Source organism: Somniosus microcephalus, chromosome 8 (genome assembly GCF_052327205.1).
Source record: "Somniosus microcephalus isolate GS21.2 chromosome 8, FLI_Smic_1.0, whole genome shotgun sequence".
Taxonomy (NCBI): domain Eukaryota; kingdom Metazoa; phylum Chordata; class Chondrichthyes; order Squaliformes; family Somniosidae; genus Somniosus; species Somniosus microcephalus.
The window spans coordinates 106,505,256-106,533,072 of record NC_140994.1 but is presented as its reverse complement, the minus strand read 5'-3'; the positions used below and the strand labels follow the sequence as shown (position 1 = coordinate 106,533,072).

At 50.4% G+C, this 27,817-nt stretch overlaps 2 protein-coding genes across 2 annotated transcripts; both read left to right on the top strand.

The window, feature by feature from the left end:
• Positions 1 to 439: 439 nt before the first annotated feature.
• On the top strand, positions 440 to 26,157 carry LOC147113743 (uncharacterized). Its single transcript, XM_085996160.1, is given in 10 exon segments — positions 440 to 483; positions 15,784 to 16,303; positions 16,305 to 16,574; positions 20,392 to 20,641; positions 20,836 to 20,967; positions 21,070 to 21,527; positions 21,529 to 21,879; positions 21,882 to 22,131; positions 24,996 to 25,119; positions 25,971 to 26,157. Coding segments are annotated over 10 exon segments (2,586 nt in total).
• Positions 26,158 to 26,168: 11 nt separating this feature from the next.
• Positions 26,169 to 26,966, top strand: LOC147113742 (uncharacterized; the record flags this gene model as incomplete). The annotated part of the gene is made up of 2 exons (XM_085996159.1): positions 26,169 to 26,819; positions 26,852 to 26,966. Coding segments are annotated over exons 1-2 (756 nt in total), but the record flags the coding sequence as incomplete, so codon positions are not given.
• Between the last annotated feature and the right edge of the window lie 851 nt (positions 26,967 to 27,817).

Here is a 27,817-nt window from a genome sequence, read left to right as displayed (position 1 = left end):
ACATACTTTGGTTCTGTCTTCACAAAGGAGGACACAAATAACCTCCCAAAGATGTTGGGGAACATAGGGTCTAATGAGAGGGAGGAACTGATAGAAATCAGTATTTGTAGGGAAATGGTGTTAGGGAAATTGAGGCGATTGAAGGCCGATAAATCCCCAGTGCCTGATAATCTACATCTTAGGGTGCTTAAGGAAGTGGCCCTAGAAATAGTAGGTGCATTGATGGTCATCTTCCAAAAGTCGATAGACTCTGGAACAGTACCCATGGATTGGTGGGTAGCTAATGTTACCCCACTTTTCAAAAAAGGTGGTAGAGAGGAAACAGGGAATTACAGACCGGTAAGCGTGACATCGATAGTGGGGAAAATGCTGGAGTCCATTATAAAGGATGTAATAGCAGAGCACTTGGAAAAAAGTGACAGGATCAGACAAAGTCAACATGGATTTACAAAATGGTAAATCGAGCTTGAATGTTTTGAGGATGTAACTGGTAAAATAGATAAGGGAGAACCAGTGGATGTGGTGTATTTGGACTTTCAAAAGGCTTTTGATAAGGTCCCGCATAAGAGATTAGCGTGTAAAGTGAAGGCAGATGGGATTGGGGGCAAGGTATTGACTTGGACAGAGAACTGGTTGGCAGACAGAAAGCAAAGAGTTGGAATAAACGGGTCTTTTTCCAAGTGGCAGGCAGTGACTTGTGGGGTACTGCAGGGATCGGTCCTTGGACCCCAGCTATTCACAATATATATTAATGATCTGGATGAGGGAACTTGATTTAATCTCTCCAACTTTGCAGGTGACAAAAAGCTGGGTGGGCATGTGTGCTGTGAGGAGGATGCCGAGAAACTCCAGTATGATTTGGACAGGTTGGGTGATTGGGCAGAAGCATGGCAGATGCAATATAACGTGGATAAATGTGAGGTTTGGTGGTGTCAAAAACAGGAAGGCAGATTATTATCTGAATGGCAATAGATTGGGAGAAGGGGAAGTGCAATGAGACCTGGGTGTCCTTGTGCACCAGTCGCTGAAGGTAAGCATGCAGGTGCAGCAGGCGGTTAAGAAGGCAAATGGTATATTGGCCTTTGTAGCGAGAGGGTTTGAGTGCAGGAACAAGGATGTCTTGCTGCACTTGTACAAGGCCTTGGTGGGACCACATCTTGAGTATTGTGTGCAGTTTTGGTCGCCTTATCTGAGGAAGGATGTTCTTGCCATGGAAGGAGTGCAGCAAAGATTCACCAGGCTAATACCTGGGATGGCAGGAATGACGTATGATGGTCGACTGGGCTTGTACTCACTGGAGTTTAGAAGAATGAGAGGGGATCTCATTGAAACTTATAAAATTCTAACAGGACTAGACAAACTAGATGCAGGAAGGATGTTCCCGATGGTCAGGGAGTCCAGAACCAGGGGTCACAGTCTAAGGATAAGGGGTAAAGCATTTAGGACAGAGATGAGGAGGAATTTTTTCACCCAGCGAGTGCTGAACCTGTGGAATTCTCTACCAAAGAAGGCAGTAGAGGCAAATTCATTGAATGTATTCAAGAAGGAGTTGGATATATTTCTTAAGGCTAAAGGGATCAAGGGATATGGAGAGAAGGCAGGAACAGGGTACTGAATTTGGATGATCAGCCATGATCTCATTGAATAGTGGAGCAGGCTCGAGCGGCCGAATGGCCTACTCCTGCTCCTATCTTCTATGTTTCTATGTTTCTATCCCTCCATCCATCTATCAATCTACCCATCCATCCATCCCTCCCTCCCTCACTCATCCCTCCCTCCCCATCCATCCCTTCATCCAAACCTTCATTCATCCTTCAATCCATCCCTCCATCCATCCAGCCATCCCACATTCCACCCATCCCTCCAACAATCCATCTATCCATGCATCCCTTCATACATCCATCCAGCACTCCATCCATCCATTCATTTATCCCTCCATCCATCCATTCCGCTATCCATCCCTCAATCAATCCCTCCATCCATCCATCCATCCATCCATCCACTGATCCATCCCTCGATCTCTCCTTACATTCCTCCATCATTCCCTCCATCCATCCCTCCATCCCTCCTTCCATCCCTCCATCCCTCAATCCATTCATCAATCCCACCATTCATGCCTCCATCCATCCCTCCATCCATCCACCTATCCCTCCATCCATCTGAACATCCCTCCCTCCATCCCTCCTGCCATCCCTAAATACATCCCTCCCTCCATCCTTCCATCTATCCCTCCATCTATCTATCTATCCACCCATCCATCCATCCCTCCCTCCCTCACTCCCTCCCTCACCCAATCCATCCATCGCTCCATCCACCCCTTTATCCATCCATCCATTCATCCCTCCATCCACCCCTCCATCCATCCATCCCTCCATCCTTCCATCCATCCATCCCTCCATCCATCCAGCCATCCCAAAATCCATCCATCCCTCCAACCATTCATCTATCCAAGCATCCCTTCATTCATCCATCGACCACTCCATCCATCCATTCATCTATCCATCCATCCATCCATCCATCCATCCTTCGATCCACCCATACATCCCTCCATCATTCCCTCCATCCATCCTTCCATCCAACTCTCCATCCATCCTTCTATCTCTCCCTCCATCACTCCATCCATCCTCCATCCCTGCAGCCATCCCTCAATTCTTCCATCTCTCCATCCAACCATCCATCCCTCCATCCATCCATCCATCCATCCTTCCTACCCTCCATTCACCCATCCCTCCATCCATCCCTCAATCCATTCCTCCACCCCTATATCCAGCAATCCATTTATCTCTCCATCCATTCATCTATCGCTCTGTACATCCCTCTATTCATCTCTCCATTCCTCCCTTTATTCTTCTATCCATTATTACCTCAATCCCTCCATCCATCCATCAATCCATCATTACATCCTTCCATCCATCCTTACATCCATCTCTCCATCCATCCATCCCTCCATCCATCCCTCCATAACTCCCTTCCTCCATCCATCCATTCCACCATCCATCAATCCAACTATCCATCCATCCAAACATTCCTTCATCAATCCATGCCTCCATCCATCCATCCTTGCCTCCAACCCGCCATCCGCCCATCCATCCATCCCTTCATCTATTCACCCATCAATTCATCCATCCATCCCTACATCCATCCTTCCATTATTCCATCCAGCCCTCCATCCAACCATCCCTCAATCAATACCTTCATCCCTCCATCTATCCATTCCTCCATCCCTCCATCCATCCCTCCATTCCTCCCTCCATCCCACTATCCTTCCATCCATCCATCAATCCCTACATCTCACCATCCATCCATCCCTCCATCCATCCATTCCTCCATCCTTCCATCAATCCATCCATCCATCCTTTCATCCTTCCATTCTTCCATCAATCCATCCATCCCTGCATTCATCCATCGTTCCCTCCATCCATCCCTCCATCTATCAATCACTCCATCCATCCTCCATCCCTCCAGCCATCCCTCAATCCATCCATCTCTCTATCCAACCATCCATTCCTCCATTCTTCCATCCCTCCATCCATCCATCCCTTCATCCATCCATCCCTCAACCCATCCATTCATAGATCCATACCTTCATCCCTCCATCCATCCATTCCTCTATCCCTCCCTTCACCCATTCCTCCATCCATCCCTCCATCCATCCATCCACCCACCTCCATCCATCCATCCATCCCTCCATCCATCCCTCCCTTCATCGATCCCTCCATCCATCCTTCCATCCATCCAACACTTCGTCTAAATTCCATTCTTCCCTCCATCCAACCATCCATCCATTCTTCCATCTATCCATCAATCCCTACAACCCTCCATCCATCCAAACAGCCATGCATCCATTCCAACATCCAGCCCTCCATCCAACCATCCCTCGATCAATACATTCATACCTCGATCCATCCATTCCTCCATCCCTCTCTCCATCCCTCCACCCATCCCTACATCCATTCCGTCCATCCATCCATCCAAACATCCATTCATCCTTCCCTCCATCCCTCCATCCCTCAATCCACCCCTACATCCCTCCATCCATTCATCCCTCCATCCCTCCATCCATCCATCCTTCCAACCCTCCATCCATCCCTCCCTCTAAAATCCATTCATCACTCCATCCCTCCATCCACTCCTCCATACCTCCCTCCATCCATCCTTCCATCCACCCATCCATCACTCCATCTGAATTCCATTCATCCCTCCATCCACCCATCAATCCATGCCTCCATCCATCCATCCTTGCCTCCAACCCGCCATCCATCCATCCAAACATCCATTATCCTTCCCTCCATCCCTCCATCCCTCAATCCACCCCTACATCACTTCATCCCTCCATCCCTCCATCCATCCATCCTTCCAACCCTCCATCCATCCCTCCCTCTAAAATCCATTCATCGCTCCATCCCTCCATCCACTCCTCCATACCTCCCTCCATCCATCCTTCCATCTACCCATCCATCACTCCATCTGAATTCCATTCATCCCACCATCCACCCATCAATCCATGCCTCCATCCACCCATCCTTGCCTCCAACCCGCCATCCATCCATCCCTTCATCCATCCATCCATCCATCAATCCATCCTTCAATCCATGCCTCCATCCATCCAACCTTGCCTCCATCCTGTCATCCATCCATCCTTCATCCCTTCATCCATCCATTCTTCCATCCATCCCTCCATCCATCCATTCATTATTCCATCCAGCCCTCCATCCAACCATCCCTCGATCAATACCTTCATACCTCGATCCATCCATTCCTCCATCCCTCCCTCCATCCCTCCATCCATCCCTACATATATTCCGTCCATCCATCCATCCCTCCATCCAACCACCCAAACATCCATCCATCCTTCCATCTATCCCTCCTTCCATCCATCCATCACTCCATCCATCCATTCATCCCTCCCTCCATCCCTCAATCCCTCCCTACATCCCTCCATCCATTCATCCATCCATCCATTCATCCCTCCATCCCTCCATCCATCTGTCCTTCCAACCCTCCATCCATCCATCCCTCCAAATAAAGTCCATCCATCACTCCATCCCTCAATCCATCCATTCGTCCATCCCTCCATCCATCCCTATATCTATCCCTCCATCCCTCCATCCATCCCTCCATCCATCCATCCATCCATCCCTACATCCATCCATCCACTGATACAACCCTCAATCCATCCATATATCTCTCCATCATTCCCTCCATCCATCCATCCAACTCTCCATCCATCCTTCCATCTTTCCCTCCATCACTCCATCCATCCATCCCTCCATTCATCCCTATATCTATCCCTCCATACCTCCATCCATCCCTCCATCCATCCATCCCTACATCCATCCATCACACCATCCATCCACCGATACAACCCTCAATCCATCCATATATCTCTCCATCATTCCCTCCAACCATCCATCCAACCCTCTATCCATCCTTCCATCCATCCCTCAATCCATCCCTCCAGCCCTCCATCCGTCCCTCCATCCGTCCATCTATCCCTCCGTCCATCCCACCACCCCTCCCTTCATCCCACCCGGCATCCCTACATACATCCCCTTCTGTCAGGAATGACCCAGGTTCTGCCTTGCCTCGCCACCAGAGGGCACCAAGAACTCTTAATTATTTCCTTCTTTCTTCCTAATCGCACTCACCTGTGTATGGTTATATGCCTGCTATTTAAGTGGTGCTTAGTTTTATGTCCGGTGCTCAGTCTTGAGTTTCACACTGCCTTGTGATCCTCTTGCTGGCCTGCTAGCCTGTATCTGTGCTGTTGTTATTTTGTTTGTTTCTAGTAAAGTCTCTCTTTGTGTTTGCAACCTATCCTCTGCCTGAGTTTGCCTTCCTGCAGTTGGGTTCACCCAGTGCCACTCGTCACACTTTCTCCATCCATCCATCCATCCAACATCCGTCCAATCATCCATTCAACTATCCATCCCTCCATCCATTTAACCATCTATCCATCCATCCATCCCTCGCACTTTGCCTCCATCCCTCCATCCATCCATTAATCCTTCCATCCAACAATCACTTCATCCATCCTCCATCCCTCCAGCCATCCCACAATCCATCCATCCATCAATCCCTCCATCCATCCACCATAACCTCCATCCATCCCTCCATCCAATCCAGCATCCATCCCTCCATCTATCAATAACTCCATTCATCCTCCATCCTTCCAGACATCGTTCAATCCATCCATCCATCCCTCCATCCAACCATTCATTCCTCCATCCCTCCTTCGCTCCATCCGCCCTTCCCTCCATCCATCCATCCATCCCTCAATCCATCCCTCCATCCCTACCTCAATCACTCCATCCAACACTCCATCCATCCATCTATACCGCCGTCTATCCCACTATTCCTTCCTCCAACACTACATGCATCCCTCTCTCCATCACTCCAGCCATCCATCCCTGAATCCATCATTCCCTCCACCCCTCCATCCATCCATCCCTCCATCCATCTATCCCTCCCTCCCTCATCCCCCTCCCCCCAACCATTCATTCCATCCTCCAACCCTCCAGCCATCCCACAATCCAAACATCCCTCCAACCATCTATCCATCCCTCCAAACATCCATCCATACATCCATCCCTCCATTCATCCAACCATCCCTCCATCCATCCATTCATGCCTCCCTCCATCCCTCCATCCATCAATCCCTCAATCCATCCCTCAATCCATCCCTCAATCCATCCCTCCATCCATCCCTCCATCCATCCCTCCATCCATCCCTCCATCCATTCATCCATCTCTCCATCCATCCATCCACCCTACCATCCGTCCATCCACCCCTCCATCCCTTCCAAACCTCCATGCATCCATCCCTCCATCAAAAATCCATCAATCCCTTCATCCATCCATCCCTCCAAGCCATCACAACAATTCATCCCTCGATCTATCCATACATCACTCCATCATTCCCTCCATCCATCCCTCCATCCATCCATATCTCCATTCATCCAACCATCCCTTCATTCATCCCTCCCTCCATCCCCCCATCCATCCCTCAATCCATCACTCCATCCCTCCAGCCATCCATCCATCCCTCCATCCATCCATCCACACATGTAAAATCCATCCACCCCTTCATCCATTCATCCATCCCTCCAACCATCCATCCACCACTCCATCCATGCAATGATACATCCCTCGATTCATCCATACATCCCTCCGTCATTCCCTCCATCCATCCATCAACCCAATCCTCTGTCCATCCTTCCATCTCTCCCTCCATCCCCATCACTCCATCCATCCATCCCCTCATCCATCCCTCCATCCATCCATCACTTCATCCATCCTCCATCCCTCCAGCCATCCCACAATCTATCCATTCCTCCATCCATACCTCAAATCCATACCTCCATCACTCCATCCATCCCTCCATCCATCACTTCATCCATCCTTCCAACCATTCATGCGTCCATGCATCCCTCCATCGATCCATCCATCACTCCATCCATCCATTCGTCGATCCCTCCATACCTCCATCCATCCATTCATCCATCCATACCTCAAACCATACCTCCATCACTCCATCCATCTCTCTATCCATCCATTCATCCCTCCATCCATTCACCCCTCCAGCCATCCCTGCATCCCCCCATCACTCCATCCATCCATCACTCCATCCATCCCTCCATCCATCCATCACTTCATCCATCCTCCATCCCTCCAGCCATCCAACAATCTATCCATTCCTCCATCCATACCTCAAACCACACCTCCATCACTCCATCCATACCTCCATCCATCCATCACTTCATCCATCCTCCACCCCTCCAGCCATCCCACAATCTATCCATTCCTCCATCCATACCTCAAACCATACCTCCATCACTCCATCCATCCCTCCATCCATCCATCCTTCCAACCATTCATGCATCCACGCATCCCTCCATCGATCCATCCATCACTCCATCCATCCATTCGTCGATCCCTCCATACCTCCATCCATCCATTCATCCATCCATACCTCAAACCATACCTCCATCACTCCATCCATCCCTCTATCCATCCATTCATCCCTCCATCCATTCACCCCTCCAGCCATCCCTGCATCCATCCATCCATACTTCCATCCATTCATCCATCCATAACTCCCTCCATCACTACTTCCATCCATTTCACCATCCATCCAACATTTCTTCCATCCCTCCATCCATCCATCCAACCCTTCATCCATCCATTCATCCATCCATCCATCCCTCCATCCAGCCAGCCATCCATTCCTCGATCACTACCTTCATCTCTCCATCCATCCATTCCATCAGCCCACTCATCCATACGTCCAACCATTCATCCAACTCTTCATCCATCCATCCATCCCTGCATCCTTCCAACCCTCCATCCATTCAGCCATCCATCCCTCCATCCTTCCATCCATCCATCCCTCCATCCATCCATCGCTCTATCCCTCTGTCCATCCTACCCTTCATCCATTCATTCATCCATCCCTCGATCCCTACATCCATCCATCTCTCCCTCCATCCCCCTCCCTCCAACCATTCATTCCATCCTCCAACCCTCCAGCCATCCCGCAATCCAAACATCCCTCCAACCAGCTATCCATCACTCCAAACATCCATCCATACATCCATCCCTCCATTCATCCAACTATCCCTCCATCCATCCATCAATCTCTCAATCCATCCCTCAATCCATCCCTCCATCCCTCCATCCATCCATCCACCCTACCATCCATCCCTCCATCCCTTCATCCACCCAGCCTTCCAACCCTCCATCCATCCATCCCTCCATCTAAAATCTAAAATCCATCCATTCCTCCAACCATCTATCAATCCATCACTCCGTCCATCCAACGATACATCCCTCGATTTATCCATACATCCCTCCATCATTCCCTCCATCCATCCATATCTCCATTCATCCAACCATCCCTTCATACAACCATTCATCCCTCCCTCCATCCCTCCCTCCAACCTTCCCTCCATCCCTCCATCCATCCCTCCATCCATCCCTCCATCCATCCCTCAATCCATCCCTCAGTCCATCACTCCAGCCATCCATCCAACCATCCACCCAACCATCCATTCATTCATCCCTCCATCCCTCCATCCCTCCATCCACCCAGCCCTCCAACCCTCCATCCATCCCTACATGTAAAATCTATCCACCCCTTCATCCATTCATCCATCCCTCCAACTAGCCATCCATCACTCCATCCATGCAATGATACATCACTTGATACATCCATACATCCCTCCATCCTTCCATCAATCCAATCCTCCAACCAACCTTCCATCTCTCCCTCCATCACTCCATCCATCCATCACCCCATCCATCCATTCATCCTTGCCTCCATCCCTCCATCCAACCATTCAACCATCCATCCATCCCTCAATCAATTCTTCCATCCCTCCATCCATCCATCCATCCTCCATCCCTCCCCCATCACTCCATGCATCCATCACCCCATCCATCCATTCATCTTTGCCTCCATCCCTCCACCCGACCATCCAACCATCCATCCATCCCTTAATCAATTCTTCCATCCCTCCATCCATCCATCCCTCCATCGATCCATCACTCCATCCATCCTCCATCCCTCCAGCCATCGCACAATCCATCCATCCCTGCAACCTTTCATCCATCCATGCATCCCTCCATCGATCCATCCATCCATTCGTCGATCCCTCCATCCCTCCATCAATCCATTCCTCCGTCCATACCTCAATCCATACCTCCATCACTCCATCCATCCCTCCATCCATCCATCCCTCCATCCATTCGGCACTCCAGCCATCCCTGCATCCACCCATCCATCCATCCTTCCATCCATTCATCCATTCATATCTCCCTCCATCACTACATCCATCCATTCCACCATCCATCAAACCTTTCTTCCATCCATCCAGCCATCCATCCCTCCATCCATCCAGCCATCCATTCCTCGATCCATACCTTCATCTCTCCATCCATCCATTCCATCAACCAATCCATCCATACTTCCAACCATACTTCCAATCATTCATCCAACTTTTCATCCAGCCATCCAACCCTCCATCCCTCCAGCCATCCATCGCTCTATCCCTCTATCCATCCTTCCCTTCATCCATTCATCCCTCGATCCCTACAGCCATCCATCTCTCCACCCATCCTCAAACCATCACATCATCCCTCCATCCACCCATCCGTCCATCACAACATCCATCTCTCCATCCATTGATCTATCTATACATCCATCCATCCATCCCAACATCCATTCATCCATCCATCCATCCAGCCAGCCATCATTCCCTCCATCCATCCATCCATCCATCCATCGCTCCCTCCATCCATACCTCCATCCATCCCTGCCACCCCCCATCCCTCCATCCCTCCATTCATCCATCCCTCCAACACTCCATCCATCCATCCATTGCTCCCTCCCTCCATCCAACCCTCCAGCAACCCATTATTCCATCCATTCTCCATCCCTCCAGCCAGCCCACAATCCATCCATCCCTCCATCCAACCATCCATTCCTCCAACCATTCATTCATCGTTGCATCCCTCATCCATCCACCCATCCATCACTCCATCCATCAATTCATCGATTCCTCCATCCCTTCACCAACCATTCCTCCATCCATCCGTCAATCCATTCCTCCATCCATCCATCCATCCCTCTGTCCATCCCTCTGACAATCCCTCCATCCAACCATCCATCCATCCATCCCTCCCTCCATCCAACCATCCATGCCTCCAACCATTCATCCATACAAGCATCCACCATCCATCATTCCATCCATGACACCATCCATCCATTCATCGATCCCTCCATCCCTCCATCCATCCATTCCTCCATCCATCTCTCTATCCATCAATCCACCCATCCATCCATCCATACTTCCATCCATTCATCCATCCCTCCATCCCTCAATCCATCCAACCCACATCTAAAATCCATCCACCCCTCCATCCCTCAATCCATCCCTCCATCCATTCCGCCTAACATCCTTCAAACATCCATCCATCCTTCCATCCATCCATCCATATCTCCCTCCATCACTACATCCATCCATCCTTTCTTCCACCCCTCCACCCATCCATTCATCCCTCCATCCATTAATCACTACATCCATCCTCCAACCCTCCAGCCATCCCACAATCCATCCCTCCATCCATCAATTCTTCCATCACTCCATCCATGCACCGTTCCCTCCATCCATCCCTCCATCCAACCCACCATCCATCCCTCCATCTATCAATCACTCCATCCAGCCTCCATCCCTCCATCCAATCCACCATCCATCCCTCCATCTATCAATCACTCCATCCAGCCTCCATCCCTCCAGACACCCCTCAATCCATCCATCCTCCATCCAAACATTCATCCCTCCATCCATCCATCCATCCATCCATGCATCCATGCATCCATCCATCCATTCCTCCATGCATCCATTCATCTATCCCTCATTCGCTCCAACCACCCTTCCCTCCATCAATCCCTCAATCCATCCCTCCATCCTTACCTCAACCACTCCATCCAACACTCCATCCATCCATCTATACCTCCGTCCATCCCACCATCACTCCCTCCAACACTACATACATCCCTCTCTCCATCCCTCCAGCCATCCATCCCTGATTCCACCGTACCCTCCACCACTCCATTCATCCAGCCCTCCATCCATCTATCCATCCATCCATCCATCCATCCCTCCCTCCATACCTCCCTCCTTCCAACCATTCCATCCATCCATCCATCCCACCTCCATCCATCTATCCATCAAACCATTCCTCCATCCATCCATCACTCCATCCATCTTCCATACCTCCAGCCATCCCGCAATCCAAACACCACTCCAACCATCTATCCATCCCTCCAAACATCCATCTATCCATCCATCCCTCCATTCATCCAACCATCCCTCCATCCATCCTTTCATCCCTCCCTCCATCCTGCCCTCCATCCATCCATCCCTCCATTCATCCAACCATCCCTCCATCCATCCTTTCATCCCTCCCTCCATCCTGCCCTCCATCCGTCCATCCCTCCATCCATACCTCCCTTCATCCATCCATCCATCCATCCATCACTCCTTCTAAATTCCATTCATCCCTACATCTGCCCATCAATCCATCCTTCCATCTATCCATCAATCCCTACAACCCTCCATCCATCCATACATTCCTTCATCAATCCAATTCTTCCATCCACCCCTCCATCCAACCACCCATTATTCCATCCAGCCCTCCATCCAACCATCCCTCGATCAATAAATTCATCCCTCCATCTATCCATTCCTCATCCCTCCATCCTTCCATCCATCCCTATGTCCATCCATCCATCCATCCATCCCTCCATCCATCCATCCCTCCATCCATGCAGCCAACCACCATCCCTATGTCCATCCATCCATCCATCCATCCCTCCATCCATCCATCCCTCCATCCATGCAGCCAACCACCCCTCCATCCCTCCATTCCTCCATCCCTCCAGCCATCCCTCAATCCATCCATCTCTCTATCCAACCATCCATTCCTCCATTCTTCCATCCCTCCATCCATCCATCCCTTCATCCATCCATCCCTCAACCCATCCATTCATAGATCCATACCTTCATCCCTCCATCCATCCATTCCTCCATCCCTCCCTTCACCCATTCCTCCGTCCATCCCTCCATCCATCCATCCACCCACCTCCATCCATCCATCCATCCATCCCTCCATCCATCCCTCCCTTCATCGATCCCTCCATCCATCCTTCCATCCATCCATCACTTTGTCTAAATTCCATTCTTCCCTCCATCCAACCATCCATCCATTCTTCCATCTATCCATCAATCCCTACAACCCTCCATCCATCCAAACAGCCATGCATCCATTCCAACATCCAGCCCTCCATCCAACCATCCCTCGATCAATACATTCATACCTCGATCCATCCATCCCTCCATCCATCTATCCATCCATCCATCCATCCCTCCCTCCCTCCATCCCCCTCCCCCCAACCATTCATTCCATCCTCCAACCCTCCAGCCATCCCACAATCCAAACATCCCTCCAACCATCTATCCATCCCTCCAAACATCCATCCATACATCCATCCCTCCATTCATCCAACCATCCCTCCATCCATCCATTCATGCCTCCCTCCATCCCTCCATCCATCAATCCCTCAATCCATCCCTCAATCCATCCCTCAATCCATCCCTCCATCCATCCCTCCATCCATCCCTCCATCCATCCCTCCATCCATTCATCCATCTCTCCATCCATCCATCCACCCTACCATCTGTCTATCCACCCCTCCATCCCTTCCAAACCTCCATGCATCCATCCCTCCATCAAAAATCCATCAATCCCTTCATCCATCCATCCCTCCAAGCCATCACAACAATTCATCCCTCGATCTATCCATCCATCCCTCCATCCATCCCTCCATCCATTCATCCATCTCTCCATCCATCCATCCACCCTACCATCCGTCTATCCACCCCTCCATCCCTTCCAAACCTCCATGCATCCATCCCTCCATCAAAAATCCATCAATCCCTTCATCCATCCATCCCTCCAAGCCATCACAACAATTCATCCCTCGATCTATCCATACATCACTCCATCATTCCCTCCATCCATCCCTCCATCCATCCATATCTCCATTCATCCAACCATCCCTTCATTCATCCCTCCCTCCATCCCTCCATCCATCCCTCAATCCATCACTCCATCCCTCCAGCCATCCATCCATCCCTCCATCTATCCAGCCCTCCAACCCTCCATCCATCCATCCACACATGTAAAATCCATCCACCCCTTCATCCATTCATCCATCCCTCCAACCATCCATCCACCACTCCATCCATGCAATGATACATCCCTCGATTCATCCATACATCCCTCCGTCATTCCCTCCATCCATCCATCAACCCAATCCTCTGTCCATCCTTCCATCTCTCCCTCCATCCCCATCACTCCATCCATCCATCCCCTCATCCATCCCTCCATCCATCCATCACTTCATCCATCCTCCATCCCTCCAGCCATCCCACAATCTATCCATTCCTCCATCCATACCTCAAATCCATACCTCCATCACTCCATCCATCCCTCCATCCATCCATCACTTCATCCATCCTTCCAACCATTCATGCGTCCATGCATCCCTCCATCGATCCATCCATCACTCCATCCATCCATTCGTCGATCCCTCCATACCTCCATCCATCCATTCATCCATCCATACCTCAAACCATACCTCCATCACTCCATCCATCCCTCTATCCATCCATTCATCCCTCCATCCATTCACCCCTCCAGCCATCCCTGCATCCCCCCATCACTCCATCCATCCATCACTCCATCCATCCCTCCATCCATCCATCACTTCATCCATCCTCCATCCCTCCAGCCATCCCACAATCTATCCATTCCTCATCCATACCTCAAACCATACCTCCATCACTCCATCCATACCTCCATCCATCCATCACTTCATCCATCCTCCACCCTTCCAGCCATCCCACAATCTATCCATTCCTCCATCCATACCTCAAACCATACCTCCATCACTCCATCCATCCCTCCATCCATCCACCCTTCCAACCATTCATGCATCCATGCATCCCTCCATCGATCCATCCATCACTCCATCCATCCATTCGTCGATCCCTCCATACCTCCATCCATCCATTCATCCATCCATACCTCAAACCATACCTCCATCACTCCATCCATCCCTCTATCCATCCATTCATCCCTCCATCCATTCACCCCTCCAGCCATCCCTGCATCCATCCATCCATACTTCCATCCATTCATCCATCCATAACTCCCTCCATCACTACTTCCATCCATTTCACCATCCATCCAACATTTCTTCCATCCCTCCATCCATCCATCCAACCCTTCATCCATCCATTCATCCATCCATCCATCCCTCCATCCAGCCAGCCATCCATTCCTCGATCACTACCTTCATCTCTCCATCCATCCATTCCATCAGCCCACTCATCCATACGTCCAACCATTCATCCAACTCTTCATCCATCCATCCATCCCTGCATCCTTCCAACCCTCCATCCATTCAGCCATCCATCCCTCCATCCTTCCATCCATCCATCCCTCCATCCATCCATCGCTCTATCCCTCTGTCCATCCTACCCTTCATCCATTCATTCATCCATCCCTCGATCCCTACATCCATCCATCTCTCCCTCCATCCCCCTCCCTCCAACCATTCATTCCATCCTCCAACCCTCCAGCCATCCCGCAATCCAAACATCCCTCCAACCAGCTATCCATCACTCCAAACATCCATCCATACATCCATCCCTCCATTCATCCAACTATCCCTCCATCCATCCATTCATGCCTCCCTCCATCCATCAATCTCTCAATCCATCCCTCAATCCATCCCTCCATCCCTCCATCCCTCCATCCATCCATCCACCCTACCATCCATCCCTCCATCCCTTCATCCACCCAGCCTTCCAACCCTCCATCCATCCATCCCTCCATCTAAAATCTAAAATCCATCCATTCCTCCAACCATCTATCAATCCATCACTCCGTCCATCCAACGATACATCCCTCGATTTATCCATACATCCCTCCATCATTCCCTCCATCCATCCATATCTCCATTCATCCAACCATCCCTTCATACAACCATTCATCCCTCCCTCCATCCCTCCCTCCAACCTTCCCTCCATCCCTCCATCCCTCCCTCAATCCATCCCTCAGTCCATCACTCCAGCCATCCATCCAACCATCCACCCAACCATCCATTCATCCATCCCTCCATCCCTCCATCCCTCCATCCCTCCATCCACCCAGCCCTCCAACCCTCCATCCATCCCTACATGTAAAATCTATCCACCCCTTCATCCATTCATCCATCCCTCCAACTAGCCATCCATCACTCCATCCATGCAATGATACATCACTTGATACATCCATACATCCCTCCATCCTTCCATCAATCCAATCCTCCGACCAACCTTCCATCTCTCCCTCCATCACTCCATCCATCCATCACCCCATCCATCCATTCATCCTTCCCTCCATCCCTCCATCCCTCCATCCAACCATCCAACCATCCATCCATCCCTCAATCAATTCTTCCATCCCTCCATCCATCCATCCATCCTCCATCCCTCCCCCATCACTCCATGCATCCATCACCCCATCCATCCATTCATCTTTGCCTCCATCCCTCCACCCGACCATCCAACCATCCATCCATCCCTTAATCAATTCTTCCATCCCTCCATCCATCCATCCCTCCATCGATCCATCACTCCATCCATCCTCCATCCCTCCAGCCATCGCACAATCCATCCATCCCTGCAACCTTTCATCCATCCATGCATCCCTCCATCGATCCATCCATCCATTCGTCGATCCCTCCATCCCTCCATCCATCCATTCCTCCGTCCATACCTCAATCCATACCTCCATCGCTCCATCCATCCCTCCATCCATCCATCCCTCCATCCATTCGGCACTCCAGCCATCCCTGCATCCACCCATCCATCCATCCTTCCATCCATTCATCCATTCATATCTCCCTCCATCACTACATCCATCCATTCCACCATCCATCAAACCTTTCTTCCATCCATCCAGCCATCCATCCCTCCATCCATCCAGCCATCCATTCCTCGATCCATACCTTCATCTCTCCATCCATCCATTCCATCAACCAATCCATCCATACTTCCAACCATACTTCCAATCATTCATCCAACTTTTCATCCAGCCATCCAACCCTCCATCCTCCAGCCATCCATCGCTCTACCCCTCTATCCATCCTTCCCTTCATCCATTCATCCCTCGATCCCTACAGCCATCCATCTCTCCACCCATCCTCAAACCATCACATCATCCCTCCATCCACCCATCCGTCCATCACAACATCCATCTCTCCATCCATTGATCTATCTATACATCCATCCATCCATCCCAACATCCATTCATCCATCCATCCATCCAGCCATCATTCCCTCCATCCATCCATCCATCCATCCATCGCTCCCTCCATCCATACCTCCATCCATCCCTGCCACCCTCCATCCCTCCATTCATCCATCCCTCCAACACTCCATCCATCCATCCATTGCTCCCTCCCTCCATCCAACCCTCCAGCAACCCATTATTCCATCCATTCTCCATCCCTCCAGCCAGCCCACAATCCATCCATCCCTCCATCCAACCATCCATTCCTCCAACCATTCATTCATCGTTGCATCCCTCATCCATCCACCCATCCATCACTCCATCCATCCATTCATCGATTCCTCCATCCCTTCATCCATCCATTCCTCCATCCATCCGTCAATCCATTCCTTCATCCATCCATCCATCCCTCTGACAATCCCTCCATCCAACCATCCATGCCTCCAACCATTCATCCATACAAGCATCCACCATCCATCATTCCATCCATGACACCATCCATCCCTCTATCCATCAATCCACCCATCCATCCATCCATGCTTCCATCCATTCATCCATCCCTCCATCCCTCAATCCATCCAACCCACATCTAAAATCCATCCACCCCTCCATCCCTCAATCCATCCCTCCATCCATTCCGCCTAACATCCTTCAAACATCCATCCATCCTTCCATCCATCCATCCATATCTCCCTCCATCACTACATCCATCCATCCTTTCTTCCACCCCTCCACCCATCCATTCATCCCTCCATCCATTAATCACTACATCCATCCTCCAACCCTCCAGCCATCCCACAATCCATCCCTCCATCCATCAATTCGTCCATCACTCCATCCATGCACCGTTCCCTTCATCCATCCCTCCATCCAACCCACCATCCATCCCTCCATCTATCAATCACTCCATCCAGCCTCCATCCCTCCAGACACCCCTCAATCCATCCATCCTCCATCCAACCATTCATCCCTCCATCCATCAATCCATGCATCCATGCATCCATCCATCCATCCATTCCTCCATGCATCCATTCATCTATCCCTCATTCGCTCCAACCACCCTTCCCTCCATCAATCCCTCAATCCATCCCTCCATCCTTACCTCAACCACTCCATCCAACACTCCATCCATCCATCTATACCTCCGTCCATCCCACCATCACTCCCTCCAACACTACATACATCCCTCTCTCCATCCCTCCAGCCATCCATCCCTGATTCCACCGTACCCTCCACCACTCCATTCATCCAGCCCTCCATCCATCTATCCATCCATCCATCCATCCATCCCTCCCTCCATACTTCCCTCCTTCCAACCATTCCATCCATCCATCCATCCCACCTCCATCCATCTATCCATCAAACCATTCCTCCATCCATCCATCACCCCATCCATCTTCCATACCTCCAGCCATCCCGCAATCCAAACACCACTCCAACCATCTATCCATCCCTCCAAACATCCATCTATCCATCCATCCCTCCATTCATCCAACCATCCCTCCATCCATCCTTTCATCCCTCCCTCCATCCTGCCCTCCATCCGTCCATCCCTCCATCCATACCTCCCTTCATCCATCCATCCATCCATCCATCACTCCTTCTAAATTCCATTCATCCCTCCATCTGCCCATCAATCCATCCTTCCATCTATCCATCAATCCCTACAACCCTCCATCCATCCTTCCATCCATCCATACATTCCTTCATCAATCCATGCCTCCATCCATCCATCCTTGCCTCCATCCCGCCATCCATCCATCCATCCCTTCATCCATTCACCCATCAATTCTTCCATCCACCCCTCCATCCAACCGCCCATTATTCCATCCAGCCCTCCATCCAACCATCCCTCGATCAATAAATTCATCCCTCCATCTATCCATTCCTCATCCCTCCATCCTTCCATCCATCCCTATGTCCATCCATCCATCCATCCCTCCATCCATCCATCCCTCCATCCATGCAGCCAACCACCCCTCCATCCCTCCATTCCTCCATCCCTCCATTCCTCCATCCATCCATCCCTCCCTCCATCCATGCAGCCAACCACCCCTCCATCCCTCCATCCCTCCATTCCTCCATTCCTCCATCCTTCCATTCCTCCATCCCTCCATCCTTCATCAATCCATTCATCCATCCATCCATCCTTCCATTAATCCATCAATCCATCAATCCATCCATCCCTCCATCCATCCATCGTTCCCTCCATCCATCGCTCCAGCCATCCCTCAATCCATCCATCCATCACTCCATCCTTCCATCCATCACTCGTTCCATCCATTCATCAACCCATACCGTCACCCTTCCATCCATCCATTCCTCCATCCATCCCTCCATCCCTCCCTTCATCCATCCCTCTGTCCATCCCTCCACCCATCCATCCACCCATCTCTCCATCCATCCATCCATCCCTCCATCCCCCCTTCTTCGATCCTTCCATCCATCCAACCAGCCATCCATCCATTCCAACATCCATCAATACATCCATCCATCCATCCATCCAATCATTATTCCATCCAGCCCTACAACCAACGATCCCTCGATCAATACCTTCACCCTCCTTCCATCCATCCCTCCATCCATCCCTACGCCCATCCATTCATCCCACCATCCATCCACCCCTCCATCCATCCAGCCATCCATTGCTCCATCCCACCATCCCTCTATTCCTCCATCCATTCATCCCTCCATCCATCCATCCCTCCATCCTTCCATCCATCCTACCATCAATCCCTACATCTCTCCATCCATCCATTCATCACTTCCTCCTTCTATCCATCCATCCCTCCATCAATCCATCCATCCATCCATCCTTCCATCCATTCGCCAATCCATCCATCCCTCCATCTATCAATCACTCCATCCATCCTCCATCCCTCCAGCCATACTTCAATCCAACCATCTCTCCATCCAACCAGCCATCCCTCCAACCATCCATTGATCGCTCCATCCATCCATTCATTCATTCCTCCTGTGCTCCATCCACCCATCTCTCCATCCATCCCTCATGCCATCCCTCCATCTCTACATCCATCACTCCATCATCACTCCCTCCATCCATTAATCCCACCATCTATCCCTCTATCCCTCTCTCCATCCCTCCCTCCATCTATCCATCCATTATTACCTCCATCCATCCATCAATCCAACCCTCCATACATCCCACCATCCCTCCCTTCATCCATCCCTCCGTCCATCAATCCATCTATTCATCCAGCCCTCCAGCCATCCATCCATCTCTCCATTCAGACAACCATCCCTCCATTCCCTCAACCCATCCCTCCACCGCTACGTCCAATACTACATCCATCGCACCATCCATCCATCAATCCCTCCATCCATCCATCCAACCCTCCTTACATCGCTTCCTCCATCACTACATACATCCGTCTCACCATCTCTACTGCCATTCATCCCTGAATTAATCCATCCATCCATCCCTCCAATGATTCCGTCCATCCACCCCTCCCTCCATCCATCTATCCATCCATCCATCCATCCATCCAACCATCACTCCATCCATCCATTCATCCCTCCCTCCATCCCTCAATCCATCCCTACATCCCTCCACCTTTCATCCATCCATCCATTAACCCCTCCATCCATCCACCCTTCCAACCCTCTATCCATCCATCCATCACTCCATCCCTCCATCCATCCATTCGTCCATCCCTCCATCCATCCCTACATCTATCCCTCCATCCATCCATCCACCACACCATCCATCCAACCAGCCCCCCATCCATCTATCCATCCATCCATCCCTCCCTCCAACCATTCCATCCATCCATCACTCCATCCATCCATCCATCCCTCCATTCATCCAACCATCCCTCCATCCCTCCATTCATCCATCTCTCCGTCCATCCCTCCATCCATCAAGCCCTCAATCTATCCCTCATTCCATTCCTCCAGCCTTCGATTCAGCCCTCCATCCATCCCTCCATCCATTCATCCATCCTTCCATCCATCCATCCATTCATCCATCCCTCCAACCATCCATCCATCACTCCATTCATCCAATGATACATCCCTCGATCCATCCATACATCCTTCCATCATTCCCTCCATCCAGCAATCAATCCAATCCTCCGTTCATCCTTCCATCTCTCCCTCCATCACTCCATCCATCCATCCCTCCATGCATCCATCCATCCTTGCCTCCATCACTCCATCTGACCATCCAACCATCCATCCATCCCACAATCAATCCCTCCATCCATCCCTCCATCCATCCATTCATCCATCACTCCATCCATACATCCATACATCCATCTTTGCCTCCATCGCTCCTTCCAACCATTCTTCCATCCATCTATCACTCAATCCATCCCTCCATCCCTCCATCCCTCCATCCAACCTTCCATCCATCCCTCCATCCATCCATCTATCCCACCATCCCTCACTCCATCCCTCCTGCCATCACTACATACCTCCCTCCCTCCATCCCTCCATCCCTCCATCCATCCCTCCATCCATCCAGACTTCCAAGCCTCCATCTATCCATTTCTCCATCTAAAATCCATCCATCCCTTCATCCGTTCGTCAATCCCTCTAACCATCCATCTATCCATCACTCCATCCACCCAACGATACATCCCTTGATCCATCCATACATCTCTCCATCATTCCCTCCATCCATCAATCCAATCCTCCATCCATCCTTCCATCTCGCCCTCCATCACTCCATCCATCCATCCCTCCAGCCATCCATACATCCATCCTTGCCTCCATCCCTCCATCAGACCATCCATCCTTTCATACATCCCTCAATCAATCCCTCCATCCCTCCATCCATCCCTCTATCCATCCATTCATCCATCACTCCATCCATCCATCCCTGCATTCATCCATTCATCCCTGCCTCCATCGCTCCTTACAACCATTCTTCCATCCATCCATCCCTCAATCCATCCCACCATCCCTCCATCCCTCCATCCATCCATCTATCCCTCCGTCTATCCCATCATCCCTCACTCCATCCCTCCCGCCATCCCTACATACATCCCTTTCTCCATCCCTCAATCCACCCATCCCTGAATCCATCCATCCATCCCTCCATTCTTCCATCCCTCCCACACTCCCTCCCTCACTCCTTCCATCCTGCCACCCATCGCTCCATCCATCTCACCATCAATCCACCCATCCATTGCTCCCTCCATCCATCTCTCCATCCATCCCTCCTCCATCCATCCATCACTCCATCCATCTTCCATCCATCCAGCCATCCCACAATCCTTCCATCCTTCAATCCAACCATTTATTCCTCCATCCATGCATCCCTCCATCCATCCAGCCATCCATTCCTCGATCCATACCTTCATTTCTCCATCCATATATTCCATCCACCCATCCATCCATACTTCCATCCACTCATCCATCCCTTCATCCATCCATCCATCCACCTGTAAGGGGGGCATCTATTAACTAGTTTAAGGTAATTTACCTGGTCTTGCAGCCTTTGCCTGCACTCTGACCAATTCCAACCTTTTACCTGGTTTACGGTAATTCACCTGGTCAGGCAGCCTGCTGCTACACTGTAAACCAATTTCCAATAAACCAATTTTCAAACAGCGGTTTCGAATCGCTACCCCACCTTCCAGTTCTGACTGAAGGACTTATAATTAATGATATTAAAATGGACAAATGGTCTGGATGAGAGAAAAATCAAGCGTTATTAACTAAAAGAAACTATCATCAAAAATCAAACTATACCACACGAACACAGTAATTACAGTAAAAATTGCTTAAATGGGGGAAGGCAGATGGCAAAAACGAGGGATTAAATGGCTGCAATGTTGATTAAACAATCTTAGCAATTTCCCCTTAATTACCACCCCCTAACTAGGTTGCCTTGCTGAGGAGTCAGAAACCTGCTCACCTGGGGTCCAGCGAAGTAAGAGCTAAGAGAGAGATAGCTGCTCAGGAGCTATCTTTATACCTGGAAAAGTCTGTCTGCAAAATTTGCGCCCAAAGTTCCAATACACAAGAGAAACGCTGATGATTGGTTGATTCAAAGTGGTTGGAATGGGTTAATGTGTCTGCACTGTGGGGCCAAAATGTTCCCGCCCACACCCAGAGCTCACATGGGCTAAAACAAAAGGGAATGCAACCGCCCAATTGTCCAGAATGATGGGTGCTTCAAAAACCCATTCAATTCCTAAGCTGTTGCATAAAAATCCGTCCCATGGTTTCAGTATCTCATTGTCTGTGAGTGCTTTGAATGGCTGTGTAAACAGAAGCAGTTTCAATCGATTGTCCTGCGGTTAGTCTCAAGTGGGCTAATCACACAGAATCACAGAATCACAGAAACCCTACAGTGCAGATAGAGGCCATTTCGGCCCATCGAGCCTGCACCGACACATATCCAACCCAATCCCCATAACCCCGACACCAACACATATCCCACCCTATCCCCGTAACCCCACGTATTTAATCCCCCTAACACTAAGGGTCAATTTATCATAGCCAATTAACCTAACTCGCACATCTTTGGACTTATGTCAATAAGCATCTTCAAGTGCTTCTGAAGGGAACCTCCCTTTGATTGGCAGGTCTTTGACTGCCACTGTATCCTCCCACTTTTTCACAAACAACTCGAGCTGCTTTTTTTCAAGCCCCATTGTTCTTGGCCAATACTTTCTGTGGCTATTTTAAAACCTTTTGTGATTGCCCAAACTCCAGGGAACAATTTTAATAATAAAAATACTGTCTTAAGGTGTGTGAATATTTTCCACAGAGTGCCACGAGTCCGGTGTTGTCCACGTTCTTTCCATCTCAGAGCAGTCTTTTGCAGTACTAGACACATTTTAAAACATTGTAGACAATCACATCACCCAATTCTTCATCCACGATGTGGACCAATATTTTCAATCTTCAAGGAAAAATAGGGGAATTTTGCGAAACCCCGACACATCCATCCATCCCTGCATCCATCCAACCCTCCACCCATCCAGCCATCCATTCCTCCATCCCTCCATCCATCAATCCCTCCATTCATCCATCGCTCCATCCCTCCATTCATCCTTCCCTCCCATCCATCGCTCCATCCCTCCATGCATCCTCAAACCATCCCATCATCCCTCCATCCATCCCTCCATCCATTTATCCATCCCTAAATCCAACCATCCATCCCTCCATCCATCCATCCATCACTCCATCCATCCATCCCTCCATCTAAAATCAATCTACCCCTCCATCTCTCGATCGATCCATCTGTCCATCACAACATCCATCCCTCCGTCCATCGATCCATCCATCCATCCCAACAACCATCCCTCCATCCCTCCATTAATCCAACCATCCCTCCATCAATCCCTCCCTCCCACCATCCATTGATCCATCCATCCATTCTTCCCTCCATCCATCCCTCCATCCATCCATTGCTCCCTCCATCCATCCATCCATTCCTCCCAACACCATCAATCCATCCATCCCTCCATTCATCCATCCCTCCACCCCTCCATTCATCGATCCATCGCTCCCTCCCTCCATCCATCCCTCCAGCAATCGATTATTCCATCCATCCTCCATCACTCCAGCCAGCCCACAATCTATCCATCCCTCCATCCAACCATCCATCCCTCCAACCATTCATCCATCCTTGCATCCCTCATCCATCACTCCATCCATCCATTCATCGATTCCTCCAGTGCTTCATCCACCCATTCCTCCATCCATCCCTCAATCCATTCCTCCATCCATCATTCCATCCATCACTCCATCCATCCCTCTGTCCATCCCTCCATCCATCCCTCCATCCATCCATCCCTCCATCCATCCATCCCTCCATCTAAAATCAATCTAGCTATCCATCTCTCAATCCATCCATCTGTCCATCACAACATCCATCCCTCCATCCATCGATCCATCCATCCAACCAACCATCACTCCAGCCCTCCTTTAATCCAACCATCCCTCCATCAATCACTCCCTCCCACCATCCATTGATCCATCCATCCATCCATCCTTCCCTCCATCCATCCATCCATCCCTCCATCCATCCATTGCTCCCTCCATCCATCCATTCCTCCCAACACCATCAATCCATCCATCCCTCCATCCCTCCATTCATCCATCCCTCCACCCCTGCATCCATCGATCCATTGCTCCCTCCCTCCATCCATCCTCCATCATTCCAGCCAGCCCACAATCTATCCATCCCTCCATCCAACCATCCATCCCTCCAACCATTCATCCATCCTTGCATCCGTCTTCCATCCATCACTCCATCCATCCATTCATCAATTCCTTCGTCGCTTCATCCATTCATTCCTCCATCCATCCCTCAATCCATTCCTCCATCCCTCCATCCATCACTCCATCCATCCCTCCGACAATCCCTCTGTCCATCCATCCATACATCCATCCCACCATCCATCCATCCCTCCAGCCATTCATCCAAACAAACATTCTTCCATCGATCCATCCATGACACCATCCATCCATTCATCGATCCCTCCATCCCGACATCCATCCAATCCTCCATCCATCTCTCAAGCCATCCCTCCATCCATCCGTCCCATCTATCGCTCCAACACTCCATCCATCCTCAAACCATCCCATCATCCCTCCATCCATTTCTCCATCCATCCCTCCATCCATCCATCCCTCCATCTAAAATCATTCTACCCCTCCATCCCTCGATCCACCCATCTGTCCATCACAACATCCATCCTCCGTCCGTCCGTCCGTCCGTCCGTCCATCCATCCATCCATCCATCCATCCTTCCCTCCATCCAACCCTCCATCGCTCCCTTCATCCATCCATCCATTCATTCCTCCCACCCTCCATCCATCCATTCTTCCCTCCATCCATCCATCCATTGCTCCCTTCATCCATCCATCCATTCATCCATCCCTCCACCCCGCCATCCCTCCATCCAACCATCCATCCCTCCAGCCATTCATCCAAACAAACATTCTTCCATCGATCCATCCATGACACCATCCATCCATTTATCGATCCCTCCATCCCTCCATCCATCCATTCCTCCATCCATCCCTCCATCCATCAATCCCTCCATCCATCCACCCATCCATCCATCCCTCCCTCCCACCCTCCAACCATCCATCCATACTTCCATCTATTCATCCATCTCTTCATCCACCCAGCCCTCAATCCATCCAACCTACCATCTAAAATACATCCACCCCTCCATCCATCCATTCCACTGTCCATCCCTCAATCCATCCATCCATTCTGCTTTCAATCCATCCTTCTATCCCTCCAACCATTCCTCCATATGAACATTCTTCCATCGTTCCTCCATGACACCATCCATTCATCAATCCCTCCATCCCTCCATCCGTCCATTCCTCCATCCATCCCTCAATCCGTACCTCCATCCATCCATCTATTCCTCCATCCATCCCTCCATCCATCCATCCATCACTTCATCTATCCTTCCAACCATCCATTCCTGCATCCATCCACCCATCCATCCATCACTCAATCCATCCAACCCACCATCTAAAATACTTCCATCCCTCGATCCCTCCATCCATCCCTCCATCCATTCTGCCACCCATCCCTCAATCCATCCATCCAACCCTCTTTCCATCCATCCTTCTATCCCTCCATCCATCGATCCATCCCTCGATCCATCCATGCATCCCTCCATCATTCCCTCCATCCATCCATCCCTCCATCCATCCATCCATCTCTCCCTCCATCCATCCATCCTTTCCTCCTTCCATCCATCCAGCTATCCCTCCATCCATCCATCCATCCATTTCTCGATCCATACCTTCATCTCTCCATCCATCCATCCATCCCAACATCCATCCATCCCACCCTTCATTCATCCCTCTGACAATCCCTCTCTCCATCCTTCCATCCATCCCTCCAGTCATCCATCCTCCATCCATCCATCCATACATACATACATCCACCCCTTCATCCATCCAGCCCTCCCTCTAAAAGCCATCTAACCCTCCATCTCTCAAACCATCCATCCGTCCATCCCTCCATCCATCCCTCCTTCCATTCATCCATCCATCCATCCTTCCACCCATCCATCCCACCATCCATCCATCCCTCCATTAATCCAAACATCCCTCCATTCATCAATCCCTCCCTCCCTCCCACCCTCCACCCATCCATCCCTCCATCCTTCCATTCATCCATCCCTCAATCCATCCCTCCCTCCCACCCTCCATCCATCTATCCATCCCTCCATTCATCCATCCCTCCACCCCTCCATCAATCCCTCAATCCATCCCTCCATCCCTCCATCCATCCATCCATCACTCCATCCATCCTGCATCCCTCAAGACATCCCACAATGCATCCATCCCTCCATCCAACCATCTATCCATCAACCCATGCATCCCACCATCCATCCATCTCTCCCTCCCTCCATCCATCCCTCCGGTGATTCATCACTCCATCCATCCTCCATCCCTACAGCCAGCCCACAATCCATCCATCCCTCCATCCAACCATCCATTCCTCCAACGATTCATTCATCATTGCATCCCTCATCCATCCATCCATCATTCCATCCATCCATTCATCGATTCCTCCATCCATCCCTCTGTCCATCCCTCCGACAAGCCCTCTGTCCATCCATCCATCCCAACATCCATCCCTCCATGCAACCATCCATCCCTCCAACCATACACCCATACAAGCATTCCTCCCTCAATCCATCCATGACACCATCCATCTATTCATCGATCCCTCCATCCCTCTATCCATCCAGTCCTCCATCTATCCCTCAATCCATGCCGCCATCCATCCCTCCATCCATCCCTCAATCCTTCCATTCATCCCTTCATCCATCCTTCTATCCCTCCATCCATCCATGGATCCATCCCTTGATCCATCCATGCATCCCTCCATCATTCCCTCCATCCATCCATCAATCCCTCCATCCATCCATCGCTCCCTCCATGACTACATCCA